At 40.7% G+C, this 17,205-nt stretch overlaps 1 protein-coding gene across 2 annotated transcripts in view; it reads right to left on the reverse strand.

Annotated features, from left to right (window-relative positions):
- LOC122863420 (glutamate receptor ionotropic, kainate 2-like) overlaps window positions 1-17,205 on the reverse strand; it is a 62,451-nt gene that overhangs the window by 11,874 nt on the left and 33,372 nt on the right. For both annotated transcript variants that reach the window (XM_044169920.1, XM_044169921.1), the window contains exons 7-12: window positions 6,881-7,024; window positions 5,938-6,045; window positions 5,670-5,783; window positions 5,351-5,557; window positions 4,296-4,519; window positions 468-586 (exon numbers count right to left, since the gene is read on the reverse strand). In XM_044169920.1, the coding sequence (XP_044025855.1) occupies window positions 468-586; window positions 4,296-4,519; window positions 5,351-5,557; window positions 5,670-5,783; window positions 5,938-6,045; window positions 6,881-7,024 (916 nt within the window). The remainder of the gene's footprint in view (window positions 1-467; window positions 587-4,295; window positions 4,520-5,350; window positions 5,558-5,669; window positions 5,784-5,937; window positions 6,046-6,880; window positions 7,025-17,205) is intronic.

The raw sequence follows: 17,205 nt of genomic DNA on the forward strand, positions 1-17,205 counted from the left end.
CTAGGTGCTGATGGGCCAATGGCAAGAGAAGAGAACACTGATTATTGTAGTACTATCATTACTATGATAAAGAACATATTTATAGACTGTATATAATTTGAATTAATCTCAGTAGTCATGCTATTTGAGCATCTGTTGATCAAAACATTGATACACATTGTAATCTCTAATTCAGGGTTTTAAAACAAGGGTAATTTGATGTTACTCAAGTGGTGTAAGTGCTGTTCAAATCTGTCCCTCTCACATACACATATAAGTTTATTCTACGTTCCTATGAGCTAAGTTGATTAAATTAAAAAAACATTACATGCACATTTACTCTAAGTTCTATCTTCCTAGCAGTGGACCCCCAGAGATCTCTCTCTCTTGACGCTGGCTTGGATAAAACAACCAAACCCTCAGGGACAGTGGGATATAGAGAGCTCCAGCTCCACAGAGCAACAGCAGCCACAGGCTGAGGCAACTACCTTGCTGCATGAGAGCCCCAACTCCAAACCAGAAACTATTGAGCAGCGTAAAATTGTTTTCCACTACGTCCGAGTCTGGGTTGCATGGATGCGGGTTGTACCACTCATAAGGGCTAAACCTATAAAAGGAGAGAGCAAAGAGACAGATATGTCAGCACAATGCAAAAAACAGTGTGTTCCCTGGTGCAGATTAAACGGCACATAAAACATACATTTTAAAACATTGTGAGCTGGAACAAAGGGAATATAAATGTATAGGAATCCTGTGTTGTGGCCTCTGGGTTGGAGCTTCTGGAGAGACCAAAGCAAATCATTTTGGCTTTTGCCGAGATCATCTTATTGGCATATTCAAATGCCATCAGTTTATTGTGAGAACAGATCAATAGGTTGGAATAACACTGTCACTGGTGATAATGTCCCAGAGCGTAGTGATCTTTCGAGCTCATTTCGATTCACTGACTCAGGAGCCTTTATGTGTGTCCCCCAGCAACTGCAATCACCGTTACTCTGCGGATGTCAGATCCTCCTCACACCCCCAACATGGGACTTGTGTTCTTCTTTTCTCTTCTGGTTTCCCAACAGCCCTCTCAGCCCACCCCAGCAACCTACACATAATGTCTCGCCGATTGCCTTTCTTTCCCTACAAACCTGCCCCTTTTACCCCCAGCCTCCTGCTGCCTGCCTTGGCTGATTGTCAGTGTCTTCAGGTCAGTTGTGGACACTTCTCATTTATTATCCTAAGCAAAAGTGGCATGGCATTAGCACAGGGTGATTGGGTTAGCGTTAAGCATCAGGAACTGATTGAGTTTGTGCCAAAGTGGGTGATAGAGGGAACATCGCTTATGCAGAGTTGAGGGGCCCATCAGGTAAGGCAGTTTGGGAGCTTTTCCCCAACATGCCGCATGCTAATAAGCCTGTGGGCTAAGTCTTTAAGGTTCAGACTGCGTAGAAATGTGATGCCATTTGTCAGCTGCACTTTTAGAGACGCACAGGTACATACATTTATGAATACTGTATATATATTTATGCTGTGTTTACAAGACTCAGAGCAGCATTTTCACATTACCAAACCACATTACCAAATGTTATATGACGACTGTTAGTGTTGTAGCACTATTTGCCACAGAGACTGCTTGACTGCTGTAGATTTACATACAGATATGTCATTTGATCTTTCTTTGTTGCAGCAGCCTAATTAACAGTCTGATTTTACAAGCATCGTGAATGTGGCAACATTTTTGTCATATTGCGCTTCCTTTACAGCTATTTTCTATGCCATCCCCTTGAGAATCATCTACGTGGACATGGTTGTGATGACACACTATAATTCTTCCTGTCAACCCCATCAGGATGCCTGATTTGCTGGAATGTCAATGAGCTCAGTCTCCTTGGAATCACGGGCAACTGAAACGGCACAATGGCCTTGTGGAGCTGTGCGGAATGCAGTATGTGTGCTCTCATGTGTTTGTATGTGTGTGTGTGGCTTTATGCCTGTTTGTATCAAGCCTCTGGCGCAGGAATATTTGCGTATGTGCCTTTATAGCTGAGTGGGCATGCATTTGTCTGTGGTAGCAACTGGGTATTTGCATTGGCTCAATCAAATCCATCTCAAAGCCAAATATTTTCGATGATGATTTATTTATGGTGTTGTTAGACATTACAAAAAATCATAGGGCAATTGCGGGGTGAGATCCGATATGTGCCGTAGGTAAGGTAGAGTAAATCTGTGTAAATCTATACAACACACTCTTGATTGGATTGCGTTTGTCCTTCTCGGTGACTACATGTGTCTTCCGTAGCCTATGCACCATGCTCAATGGCTCCTCTGTATGACCTTTGCCTGCAGCCGGCCCATATTCCTGCGGGTCGTGTTCTGCACACCGATCACCAGGAAAAGGGGGATGTGGAACATGCGGACTTAAGGTCACCTCCTCAGACCGAACACAAGGGACATGTCGAACCGCACACTGAATTCTAAAAAGATTCTTCCTCTCTTCCCCTGTTCCTTTTATCCTTCGCCCGTCCCCTGTCACAATAACACAACACGCTCCCTCCATTAACTGCTGGATTCAATTACTCTGGCTGGCATTATAGATCTGCTGCCTTTCTTCTCTCAGGCCAAGTGAAGAGGCTGTGTTGGGGGTGTTAAAATCATACACGTCCGGGACTTGGACTGCAAAACTGCAACAGCCTGTAATTACATGTAAACATGTTATAATGCAATTTAAATCATCCATTCTTCCTGGCAGGTGGACATTTTCTACACTGGAAAAGGTTTTGCGATCTGAGAGAATACCATTTGTTTTGTTAATAAAGAGAGGAATCAATTCAACCACAAACAGAGCTGGAAGGAACCACTGAATGAAATGTATTTCTCTGGAGCTTGAAATGAGATGAGTTATTTTGTGTGTATGTGTGTGGGAAGCGGTTCAAAGATGTGAATCCCTGGTGAGATTGAGATGTTTAGTGTTTTATTGTGCAAAACCTTCATAAGCTCACTCCATTCATTCTATTTGCAGGGGATTAAAGAAATGATATATTCTGCATTTCGGGGATTGACCAATCAATCGTTGCAATCAATACTACAATTATTAGAGAACAAGCCCAGTGAACTGTAGAAAACACTGTACTTCAGATTTAAACTTTGCTGGGTATTTTTGGTCACATAGTGTGAGGACAAGCACTATTTATTGCCATGGTGTGCAAAAAAGGCACAAATGCACGCACGCAGACAAGAGCATTATAATTTAATAAAAGTACCGAGGCCATTTCATTACAACAAGAAGATTATTAATATAAGTGCATGCTAATCACTTACCCTGACCAACCGTGGAAACAAAGGGCTACGGGTATAATTTGCATATTCTGAACTAACTTAGGTGACAGTTGCTGCTTTCCTCTCATGTGATCATTTTGCCGGTAACATTTGATGAAATGTGCATTAAACCCAAAACTCTCAGGATCAAAGCGGAAAAAGAGGAGCCCTGGGGTTAACACACATCTTTCCACATCGGTCATGAATCAGGGGTTTTAGTGGGGTGGGTTCATCAAGATATGTGTAAGAATTGTACTTATACAATGTCAGCATTGTATATTTCTTACAGCTGATTAAGAGATATATAACGGGTAACTGGTTTTACAGTTGCTGATGCTTGCGCAAATATGCCTGAAATAGTGCAAGGAATCAGCTCATTTTAAAGACCATACCAGTGTTTTCCCTTGTTTAGCTAATTTACTGTAAAGGTACAAGGTACTAAAATCAGAGTAAACATTAATTCCTTTTTATTACCTATATCCATTATTCTTTTCATCAGAGCTACTTTATCAGTGCATAATAATGAAGCTAAAACAGTGGATTGATTTGAAAACTTTTCTGGGTGGTGAGTTCAAGAGCTGGTGGGAAGCACTGGAATTGGAGATTTGCTGTTTTGGCAGCTATATAGATGGTCAGCCTAGATACTTTCAGTTGTATTTTGAGGCAATGATAATCAAACTCTGATTTTTAAAATTTAAAAACAACGGTATATTTTGGAAAATGATCAACAGTAGTGTAAAGCAAAGCAAACGTAAAAACACTGGTATGGTCCTTTAAAGTAATGTATTTAGAATTTATATTATTTTGTTGTAGACCATATCTACATCACTAAAGTCATCTAAGAATAAATCTGCTTCCTCTTGCAGGAGTGGTTTTTGATGATTTTCAGTGAATGAATTCCCCTCTTCAGGCCTGGAGGGAGCAACTGCTTTGTGTTAGTGAAAGCAGGCAAACAGGTAGGGAAGAAGGGAAGGGAAGGAGGAAGGAAAGGAAAGGGAGGGTTGAAATGTTACCTGGCTATGACAAACAGCACACAACTGACACCCAAGCAAGCCAGCAGAATATACATCCAGATATCGGGCGAGAGGGGGTTGAGGAAGGAGAAGACCCCGGGGTTGGTGCCGTTGGGCTTGCGGTACAGGATACTTATCCCCAATGTCATGAAGGGCTTCGAGAAGTCGATGACCTTCTCTCTGACGTAGGTGATGGCCAGAGGAGCAACTGCCAGGTCTACTTTCTGCAATGAGATAATAGGGAATTGGGGGGGGGGGTTGAGTCCACCAATAAAAGACAAAGCCAATCAAATTAACATCTGATTTCTGTTGACAGCTGGTCAATGTGTACAGGAGGAAGAGTCATGACAGAGGAGAGAAAATAGCTGGGGTCATTAGTTCAGATAGATTAGCAGGTAGGAGGGTGAGTTGTTGTGGAAATTACAGGTTACATGTCTGATCCTTCTTATGTGGTGTCAAAGGTGAGTCACTAAGGTAACAATTTTGGGATTAGATGAATCTGTGACAAATTAACCCCGTGTCCCCTCCGAATGTAAAATTAGATTCTAAGACTCTAAGTTAATATTGCATAATCCCTCCAAGAAATGAGTTATTCATCAGACAGTGCCAGCACTAACAAAAATCTATCAAAAAACTAACAAAAATGTGGCCACAAGTGACAGTTATACAATAATGCTAAAACACAGTATAACAGTAGTACAATTAGAGAAGGGTAATGAAGTCAGCAACTTGACTAAGTAATGTCATTTACACAGCATTATCTGCCACCATAAGCGACTGGTCATACCAGACCAAGTAAGGCTGTAGAGTATTTTAAATTTAGCTCTTATTGTTTTGAATCAACCGGCAATGAAGAGTCACAAAATGAAAATTAAATGAAGCAATCAATTACCCGCATGTCTCAGCCATGATTGGGGCATTACATTGTTGGTTATGTAAATAAACTGAGTTGAAAATGTTTGTTATCCTGCTTTTAGACATTTATGGTAATTTGTGTATTTTTTATTTTTGTTGCACTTTCTGCATGCAACCCTGGTGTTGGTTGACTGACTCACATGATCCATGAGCTCCCGCACCATGCCGTTCCATTGGCCCGTGCTCTCATCAAGCGCGCCATACTTCCCATCTTCCACCAATCGCACCTCATATCGGAAGCCCAGAATGCCAGAGAGCTCCCTCAGCAGGTCGATACAGTAGCCCTCAAAACGATCATTCCCATACAGAGGCTTGTCTGACTTCTTAAACATCACATATGGCTCCTCCTGTACAAGGAAAATAAATTGGTGTACAAGTCTGTCTGTGTGTTTTGTATTTGATATTGAGCTGTGTGTGAGTGCGTGTGTGCTGCTTGTGTTTTCATTCGGCTGTGTCTACCAGTATGGTGGATACACGCAGGGATTTGTTAGCCAGAGAGTCTGTGATGTTGGATGTCTTGCTTTTGTGAGTGTCTGTCATATTCAGACCGCTGGGAGGATCCCATGTTCCAATCTGTTGAAACAATTCAGTGTCAAGTTTATATCACCTTGTCTTGTCTGCCGATAGGAAAAAAATTATGCTTTAAAGCTTCCAGACCCACACTCTCTGTTTTTTTCTTTAAGACTCAGACGCCACACAGCATCAACTACACCAATGTGTGACACACCTTTTCCAGCCCCTCCTCCTTCAGACTGATGACATCCAGGTCGAAATCTGTCCTCAGTCCATTGGTCTTGTTGAAGAGAACACGTCCTGTCAAACCATCCCAGTGAGCCTACAGACAGAAGCATACAGCATAATAAACTAAAATCCCCAGCTTTCAGCACAGTCATTCCATTAACCTTAAGGTATCATCTTTCTCAACAATATCAATCCAACTGCTAACCATAAAACCTTTTCTGTCCCAATTATGAATTCCGTCTGGCTCTCCCCCCACTGTCTATCTCAGCAACATAACAAGAAACAATAAAGCAGTGAGAGTAGAAACAGGTTTGACAGGTAAGAGTTCATTATGCATGTGGTTCATTGTGCTTGAAGTTTAACTTCAAAGCCATTGGAGAAACAGACGGGCATGGAGAGCGATAGCAGACACAGGAAAGGGAGGGAGTGCCAGCTACTACAATGGCTCATTCTGAAAATTACCTGCAATGATACCATCCACGGAATGAAAGAGCTTTGTAGAACAAAGCAAATGGCTGACCCTGACTAGAGTTAAGGAGACACACAGAGGCTTTGATATAAACATGTGCAGAGATATGCACCGAGAAAAAGTGGGAGAAAGGGATTGAAACATCACAGAAAAACATGTCATTACTGTGGACAATGCAGTGGTTATTTAGATTATATTATCATGAAGATTATTGTGAACAGATTAAGCAATAAACTTGTTAAAGATGTTTTTATGGGTTTTATCAAGATGATCACAAGAGAAAGACAATGATGCAAAATGTGTGACTAAGCTCACAGAAAGCAAGTGATTTACAAAGTAAATGCTTACAAACATGTGATTGCACTGATCAATATAACATGCCAAACCTACAGTGCTCAGCAGTTTCATTATGTCAGAGGTCAAGACAGGGTGCACACTGATTGCACTGATGGCCTTGTACCTCTTTGATGAGGCTGATGAAACGAGCCCCGAAGCGCCATGGCTTGTGGCGATTACACTGTAGAGAGCTGACGGTGATCTGCTGCGATTGCTGCACTGCCACTGCCACCACATGCACGGCGTCGTACATCAGCGCTGCATCCGTCTGCAAATAGGGAGGATAATATCATTAGACATTTTTTATAACTCCTGCCAATACATCTGTCCACATGACCTTTAATTCGTCCATTTGTTCACCTGCGGAGGAACATCAGAAATTGTGTGAAGTCTCAGGTGACTCGCTTTACTCTTTAGTCAGAACAAGAGAACATAAATTAGGAGTAATACCAGCAGTAAATGCCCTGCACAAATGGCACAGTGTCTCAGCCTGTTAGTAAAAATACCCGGCCACTGTCTGAGGCAATGATAAAGCTCCGCTAGGGAGAGTCTCTCAGTGGAAAGCCAGCCTGTCACTGTGAAGACTAATGGTTCCTGATGGGTGTGCCTGTTCCCCAGAAAGAGGCAACGCAAAACAGGCGCCAGTGCAGACGGGACTACTCTGACTGGTAGTTTTGGTGTAACATAATAAGTACACAGCACAAAGCATAGCTGGAATACATGGTGAACTGCATTGAAAAACACGTATGATAGCCATCCATATAACCCCAGTAATAAGTCATCAAAGGGAGTTAATGCTTGAGCTGAAATTTCTCACACTGACATGCTGAGATTTATCTGTACCTCTCTGCCTGGCACACATGAGTTGCTTTCATGCTGTCTGTCCTCACAGTTTGAGACACTCCACATTTACCCAGGTCAACACACTACATCTCAGATGCTCTTTCCATGGTCCCACACAGGCTGAAATACACTGTGGTGATCTTATTTGACAAGTCCTGGATGACCAACCTGCGAGGGAATATGAAAAATGACTTTGAGACCGCAAAGTATGTGCAGCTATAGGGTATTTGTGGATGTGCTGGCTGTCAGAGAGAATGAGCGGGGACTCAGTAAAGCTAGGCGCACAGCAGGAGACCAACGAGCTGCTGTCCAGCCTATATCAGCTCCCTGTGTTCTCTCTGCAGGTGCAGTGGAGCATCCATGCCATCCATGTGGGAGAAAAGGAATGCATGAAGGGTCTGGGAAGGGCAAAAATTATGCTACATGTACAATTTATCCAACCCATATTTATGGTCAATTACAGAAATAAATTTTACTTCCAACAGCAAGAAAAGAGAAAATTCAAGATAGAGAGGAGGGGAGGGAGTTTCTGTGTGGTTGCGGTGGTAGATTGTCAGTTTTTAGCTTGTCCCCCAGTTTTCCTGAGCTTTTGGAGTTGGTGACTGCTGATGTCAAAGGCAGCAGCAGATCAGAGGGTGGGAGACCGATCTCTGCACTCTTTCATCCCCACTGCTTCCCTTGGAAAGGGAACAGCTAGTGCCATATCTGCTCTCCCGGTGCAGGCAATGTGTGGATGTGTGTGTGTGAGTGTATATTACTCATGTTGTGGGGACATATATCTGTTTACACGTTACACATTGTGGGGACTCGCCTTCCTTTTCTGGACAAAACGCAAGTCCCCATAAAGTAAATCATTACATTTTAGGGTGAAGACTTGGTTTAAGGTTAGGGTTAGGCAAGTAGTTGTTATGGTTAGGGTAAGTCTCCAGGAAATGAATGTAAGTCAGTGTAATGTCCTCTGAAGTGACAAACACAACTGTGTGTGTGTGTGTGTGTGTGTGTGTGTGTGTGTGTGCTACTGTTGTGGTGTTCATGGCAAATGCTGACTAGGAACAGAGTCTGTCATTCTGCTAATCTATTTCTTGAATAGTGGGGAGGAGTCAGTCAATATCCAAACACTATGTTCTGCACAGAAGGGAAAGTTCACCACATCCTATCATCCAATTCCTGTGTTACCAACTATATACAAAGACATGCAGTTGGATTGAATCCAGCCTCTCTTTTTTACAGACATGTTTTCAAAAAAGTTGTAATAATCACATTCAGTTTCAGTCCACTGCATTCCACTTCAAAAGTAGATGATACATTTTGAATTCATTTATTCAACAAATTTACTTTGGAAATGATTTTAGTTTGTCTGTGACACGGTGGAATTCATGTAATTCAAATACAATCTGTGCTTCCTTCTACTAATCTTTTTTTTCCACTTCAGTTTTGATTTCGACCTTTTTAAACTTTCCTCCAACGACCTCGACTTTTTCCTTCCAAAAATCGATCAATATCACATTCCTATTCTTCCATTTACAAACTCTTTATTCATTTGGGTCAAACTACAGCATGCACTGTGTTTTCCAATAAATCATTCATTATACCTATAAATATTTTCTGTGGAAAACACTCCAGGGAAAACATCTGACAACTTCTTTGCTGAAAAACTCATAAAACGAAAACTAAAAACAGATACATTTTGAAAGTTCTGCTTGGAAGTTTATTTTTATTTTACTTTTCATACTGACATATAAAATCCAGCTGGGATATTTTTGCACAACCTTGATGTCTGACAGAATGCTGATAATTTGCGAATTTTGTAAATGACAGAGACGACTTTCATGGATCATAGATGAGTGGAGGATCCTGTTTCAAAATGAAGACTTTGAAAAAGCCTTATAAGATGTTACAGTGACAGTTTTATAGAGTGATACAGTAACAATATATACAGGCTTCATCAGCAGCAGTGTAAAGAGTTTTTTTATCTGGCAACATTAGTGATGGGCATTTGTTTATTGTAGCATAAAGATCGATTTGGCTACAAGATATATCAGTTTATTTCAGAACAGGAGTTTATTAGATGTTTCACAGTATAAACACAGTTGTGTATGCTGCTGTGTTTGCACTCAGAGGACAAACTACTCCACTGAATCCCCCGTCAGCCTCTTTGTTTGAATGATTTATGTCTTCTATTAGCTTCTCCTCCGACTTAACAACCATTCCTGGAAATATTTCCTCCATCTTTAAACTTTTGATTGCTGTGATATATCAAATATTGTCTGGCTCAAGTGATTAATATGGCAAAGATCTTTTTCCTACTTGCCTTTGGAGCAGAACAATTCCTGAAAATCCCTTTGTGATGGAAACAAAAAGAGGCTGGCATCAAGTGGAAGAAGGAGATATCAAGGAGGGGGTGGGGTGGGGGTGGGGGTGGACGTGAAATGATGGCTCACAGCTCTGGCAGATTGCTTTCAATTTAAAAACAATCCAAGAGCGATTTTGATATTTATTTCAGAGCCAAGCATGGGCCCTGTGGGGTGTTTTAAGTGCTTTAAGTGAAACCAATCTCGAACCCCTGAGACATCAGGGGAAAGGGTTTCAAACAAGATGCCCAAAACCTTTGTTGCCCTTTCTTTCTCATGTCTCTCTGTCTCTCTCTCTCTCTCTCTCCCACATAACCATCTGAAATGACACAATACCCTTCTGCTTCAATAAAAGTACCAGTCCACATACCTTTTTCCTACATTTAATGCCATTTTTTTCCACACCTTATGTCTTCCTTTTCAGCCCTTGATGTCTCAGTTCATCTTTGCGTTTTCCCTTTCTCTTAAGCATGATACGTGTGGAACATGCAAACATTAGCACACAACCAACCAATTAGCAAGATGTGTGTACACCACACACAAAAAACAGGAACACAATCAGACATAGCGACAAACTTCAACTTGCAAGTCTCCCAGAGGCATGCCTCATTTGTTGTAGTTGCATGCAGTTTCCTCATTTAGAACAGGTGAACTGCAAACTCTGCTGAGCTACCTGCTGTGTGTGTGTCTATGTGTGTGTGTTTACACAAATATATTCCTTTTCACTGCATCAGTATTCATACCAGCTCTCTACCTATGCATAATTCCATAATTCCTCTGATAGTGTTGCACCCTAAAAAACGACATCTCTTTTTCTCCTCTAACCTCTTCTCATTCAGTCGTCCCCTTCCCAGAATTCCTCTAAAGATACACACATATTACTACCCGTCTGGTGATGGACGTGTATTGCGGCTGCTTGTGTACAGTGGAACTCCATTGTTTATACAGATCATATACATCTGATTAGCCTTAATGAGATTAGCAATGACCTGTTATTCACCAGGCATCACTGGGCTGCTGCTGCTGCAGACACAGAGCACCAACACACACACAGACACACACACACACACACACACACACACACACGTACAGATATGCACTCAGACACACACACACACACACACACACGCACCGGCAGCATTGCCATCAGCATCAGAGTCTCAGTGTCAGCGGGAGAGAGAGAAGCTCATTGTTTTCTTGAAGCTGTAGTCACTCTGCCCTCAGATCACAGACGGACCCATGGGGTTTGATGATTTGATAGATGAAGGAGGTAATTATTCATTTCGTTCCATAGTTCATATGTATTTGTGCTGCTTCACTGCACAGTTGGTGCAAGTGTTTGAGTCACAATTTTTGCTGTCAGCTAAATTACTGCATTTCTAGACTTTAATTAAATCTTCCCTAGTCAAGTAGAATTTTCTGTAAACAATACACCATTTTGAAATTTTACTTCAGTTTAAAATAGTAAAAGTTTAGTTACCCCCCACTGAGTGAGATACTGTATTTGTTTTTATCTGCCAAGATGAAATTCTCATGAAGAGTATGGACACTGGTGGGAAATGTTTGCACATAATTAGTGATGGATTTCAACTTTAGCAAGAAATACTGCCTCCTAAAGAGCAGCTAGATGGTGAGCTAACCACAACGACAAATGTGGACTCTCTGACAATGGATGAGGCTCCATAACACTTCCAGACATCATATCAATTGCAATGAGGATTTCGGGAAATACACTAATTTGGTTTCATGTTGAGAATGAATTCAATTCAATTTTATTTATATAGTGCCAATTCATAACAGAACAGTTATCTCATTGCACTTTTCCTATAGAGCACGTCTAGACTGTACTCTTTATAATATTATTTACAGAGACCCAACAAAACAACTTTAGTCCTTTATAGGACTGCATAATAATTAGATGATATCACTCTCACTATCTGTCCATTCAATATAAAACTGGAACAAACAGCTGGTTAGCTTAGCTTAGCACAACTACTGGAAACACATTTCTTTTTTTGTACGGATTAAACAAACAAGATATGAACGTGTTAATTAGTGAGCTGTAGAGGTACTGGTAGGTGGATTTTGTTACCTTTAGACAGAGCCAGGTTCCAGTCTTTACGCTAAGCTATTAAGCTAACGCCTGTGTGGTATCAATTTTCTTATTTAGCTCTCGGTAAGAAAGCACAGTATTCAGTGTATTTCCCAAAATGTTGAGCTATTCCTTTAAAGTCCAAGTAGCAAAGATGCACAGATGTTTCTGACGACTCAGTATTGTTATGTTTTTGCTCCTTATAGTACTGCTGTTGTGATTGTATTGTAAGATGTAACCCTGTATTTCTGGCACTGGGCACTGAGACTCTGGGCGAGTGCATTGAGAATTGTGCAAACTTTCACTTCTAGTACAAAAATGAAATGACAACAGTTGAAAAACACTGAAATGTGACATGTGATTTATGGGGCATATTATGGCTGTTTCCAGCCTCCTAGCAGAGAAGGGAGAGCAGGCCATGTCAGATCATTTTGGTGGGAAAAAGCCTGCGGGTGACTGCAGCTCAGTGTAGTGCCATCTTTCTCTCTGTCCGTAACTTTTCTACTCTGTCTCTCTTCGTCTCTTTCTTTCTCACCGCCTATGTTCTGCTCCAGTCCCTCCTCAGTCCCCCCTCTCTTCACTTCTATATCTCCCTCCCTTTCATCCCTTTTGTCTTTCTGCCAGTGTCTTCCCTCTGCCTTCCCCAGTTGCTCTCAGTATTTCATTGAGCTGTGCGTGAGTGTTGCTCAGAGTGTGGGTATATGGGGGGCTTTGCCAATGCTGTCACTGTCATTTTCCCTCTTTTTCTTTTGTGCGTTGGAGGTTTAATCCGTTTCTCACATTGCATTTCCACATGCTGAGGCAACAGAGCAGCCTTGTTGCATTTAAAAAAAAGAAGAAGAGGTTTTTGTCACAGGGAAGTAAGACTGGCTTCTTCTGATGAAGAACCCCTGGGTAACAGATCCATTGATGGTGCTGGATTTATGTGAAAGCACATTCATGGTTTCATTGTAGATTTAAGCACACTTTAAATGGGGATAAAGGACTACACTGCAGAGTTTTTTGGTTTAAAAGAAAGGGTCCTGTGGGAGTGGTGAGAGAGAGTGTGCAGAACTGTATGTCTGTATAAATTTATTCATATTGATTAGTGTTATTAAAGTACCCTTAGCTTATCAACTACTGACTGATGCTTGAATGTTGACAAAACCTCTACCCTGACCTTACATTGTACTTTCAAATTCCAAGTGATCTTTTTGTTTCAAGAATAACTTAATCACTGTAACCTCATAAGTTTGTTTTACTCTGTAAGGCCAATAAATAATCAGAAAGGGAGAGAGAGTTAGTGACCTTATCAAATGCTGAAAACAAACTATTCGTTTACATAGCTAAATGGAAGAAGCAGTTCAAACATGCACAGACTGCTCATGCTAACTACCTAGTCCCTCTTCTGTTTGTTCCAAACAAACCACTGGTGCTGCTGCCAGAAACACTTTCTTGCACACCAGATTTTTCCCCATGAAAATGTGTCTAATTTTGAGTGAAAGCAAAAGCAATAAGCAGAAAGTATTCATTTAGTACATAACAAGATTAAATCTACAGCCACGCTAGCAGCTGTGTGAGGCTATATTTAGGAACAGTAGTGCTTTGAGCTAAATGCTAACATCAGCATGCTAACATGCTCACAATGACAATGCTAACATAGTGATGTTTAGCAGGTTATCAGGCTAATATTTGCTAATTAGCACAAATTAGCACAGCTGAGGTTGATGGGAATAGTTTGTATGTATTTTGTCATAAACAGATTCAAAATCCTACCTCCTGCTACATGAAAAATTAAGGGATCACCAAACTTATTACAATTCATCCTCAGGGGACCATGAATGTCTGTACCAAATTTCATCCAACCATTGTTGAGACATTTCAGTCTGGACCAAAGTGGTGGACCAACCGACTGAGAGCCCTACATTGCCTAGAACCATGCTATCGCCATGGTTCTAGGGATGCTCTGAGTAATGATGTCCCACCAGACCCTTCAGGCAACAGCATGCTGTTGGCAGCACTGTCCACTTCAGAGTCTACCTTAATTAGCACCACGCTGCCTGACCTACATCTGATTAAGTGGCTGTTTAACATGATGGCCTTTCCTCATATTTAATCAGCCTCCAGCCAGGTTTTGCTAAAGAGCCTAGGTGCCCACTCCACAGGTTTTTCCTCCCCTCAGTTCATCAGCTACACTTTCCAAAATTTCCAGAGTAACAAAGCTTTTACGATTCAAACCCCTTGAAAACAAGCCAAGACATGACATGGGTTATGATTAAATGGTGAGTCACTTAAGAACTATGCGTCATATGCGACAACCACAAGTTAGACCTGGACTCTACAGAGTGGAGGAGGAGAGGAGGGTTTGTTGGAGGGCTAAACAGTCCTTTGAATTTAGCTACCATCTGGTGGACTCTGTGGCCAGAGAGACGGAGAGAGAGAAAGAGAGAGAGATGATGCCACACTTGATTCATAGTGTACACAACACAGGCAGTGTTAATTACATCTGGGATGCTGCTAAACAGTGGGCATTTTGCAGGCGGCTCCCCAGAATACCTGGATAAGATGATGCTATCATTTTCAAAAAAACCCAACATCTTGCTTTTTGTATTCTGATATTACATGAGAATATGCATTAACATTTTATTTGCTGCAGTAACTGCAATAATGATGCCAGCATGTGTTCCTATTTGTTTTCCATATGTGCATAGAGGAGACATGCTTTCTTATATTTCTCTACTGTTGTATTTGTCATTTTTTTGTGTGCATGTCTATGCACATACATATACATGTAGTGAGGGCCCTGCATTCATTATTTTACTCATGTAAAAGTATTATCAGCAAAATGTACTTAACAGTAGTAAAAGTACTCATTATGTAGAATGACCCCTATCAGATTGTTATATTATTGGATTATTAATACTTAACATTAATATGTAAGTGCCATTTTAATGTTGTGGCTGGTCGAGGTGTGGCTAATTTGAACTATGTTGAGTAGTTTTAATATACTACACAACAAATGTGTCAATTTAAAATGTTGAATAACAGTAGAAGAGTAAAAACTAGAATTTTCCATCTCAAATGTAATGGTTTACAGGTATAAAGTAGCCTAAACTGGAAATATTTAGAATTGTACGTAAGTACTGAACTTCAGTATATGTACTGCTAATGTCTGATTGTATATCTGCTTCTGTGTCCACATGTCTGTGTGAACCTATAGACTGTACACCTCTGTCTATGTCTGTGCATAGTATGTACTGTATTCTTGTGTATGTATGTTTCCACTTAAATGATTAATACATGTTCATACTATATTCATGCTATATAGTATATGTGTATGTGTGTGTTTGTGTGTGTGTAGGTGGGTGGGCCAGACTCTAAAGGGATGATAACCTCCCAAGAGATCCCAAGGCGATATCCCCAAGCACAAGCGTGACCATGACACACACAGCTCCTGCTGGCTGCACTGGCCTCCAGGGGTGGATTGTATGATAGTGATCTGATGATGGTTATAGTCCCTCATTGCATTCTTTTATTGTCCTATATAACATCAGCAGGTGCCTGCTTGCATTACTGTCGAGGAATGTCTGGTGTGCATGTGCAGGTGCTACTGTATGAGGATAATGTTAGGGAATCTGTTTGTTTCATTTTAGCCTATTTGTATTGTACTGAATTCTCTTTTTTCCCTCGTTCAGTTTTATTAATTAAAATGTAAAGACAATACATAAATTAGACATTAAAGTAAAATGTGTTAGAGGGAGCAAAATCAAGGGAAAAAAGATAATACATTTCTTATTTTAAATTCCCCGTCCCCATCTCTCTCCCGCTGCCTGTTTTCACTCACAAAAGGCTTCTATGGACCAGGGGAGCAGTGGTGCTAATAATGTTGATGCTGTGCCAAGCCCAGCTGGTGCCCGGCACAGGGCATCGAGTGTCTGCTCTCCACAGTTGCTGTCTTTAAAAGGCTCTCTCCTCTGCCAAGTAGGATCAGAGGGAGGGGAATCACATTGCTGTAATGGACGCAACCAACTTGTGAACCTGTGTGGAAATCAGTCTGTTAGCTCTGTCCATCCTTTATCAAATACAACATCATGTTATTCTATGTAGCTGCAAAAAATAGGTGTCTATTGTGTGTTGTCAAAGCAATACACCCAATTAGAATCTGACATATACCAATATACATATATTTGAGAAAGAAAATCCATAATGATATATATTTTTTTAAACATATACACATGACAAGCAAACAATTTTTGATAAGGAACCCTCAAATTTAACGAACTATAACCAAGATATGTACTTAGCTGCATATTTTAGAGTTGAAAAAACAAACAAACGTGTAAATCCTCCCTTGTAGACAAATTATGTAATGGATACAGTGTTTCTAAAAAACATTCCGCATTTATGTACTTCAATCCCTTGCTACTAATTAAGGTTAAGGTTACTTTATTGTCTCCCATAGGAGAAAATTGTCTTGGATTAAGGGAATTACTGCATCAAACCCAAAGATCACAATAAAAAAACACATTCAATAAAAACACATGTGCAAACATTAGCCTGAGATAAAACAACCAAGCAATTTAGTCACAAAGACATTCACTCTGTTAAAAATTCGAAGGCATACATCTCAGAACATACACATTTTAGTACATTAATTACAATTAATTATTATTAATTAGCTGACATATATATCAGTATAAGCTAAAATTGGCCGATAATATCAGTGATGCTGATGAATTGGTTGGCCGCTGAATCAAATAGAATCTGCTGCATAATACAACTATGAGGATATTTAATGTGAGCACTTCCAATTTACTGTAGACCTTATTTAAGCTGCAGGGTGAAAACTGAAGTTAGTTATGAACAAATAAAATAAATCTCCAAATACTGAATCTAATTTCCAAGTTTATTTGCGCAGTGATTCATATCAGGCAAAATTACAGTATGTGTCCTCTATTCAATATCATATTGACTGGGGAACACCAAATTTGGCTCAACACCCATACTGAGGATCCTCATTTGGTTGAAATGATGTATGAATAAAGCTTACTGGGAGAGGGATTCATGTGTTGGTATTCTCTTCCCATTGTCAGATTGCAGGCAGCCATGCGCTACCCAACAACAAACCAGCCAGAGAGGCCAAACCTGAGCCAAGGTCTCCCCTTCGGGGGAGCCACCAAATGT

Source organism: Siniperca chuatsi, linkage group LG16 (genome assembly GCF_020085105.1).
Source record: "Siniperca chuatsi isolate FFG_IHB_CAS linkage group LG16, ASM2008510v1, whole genome shotgun sequence".
NCBI lineage: Eukaryota > Metazoa > Chordata > Actinopteri > Centrarchiformes > Sinipercidae > Siniperca > Siniperca chuatsi.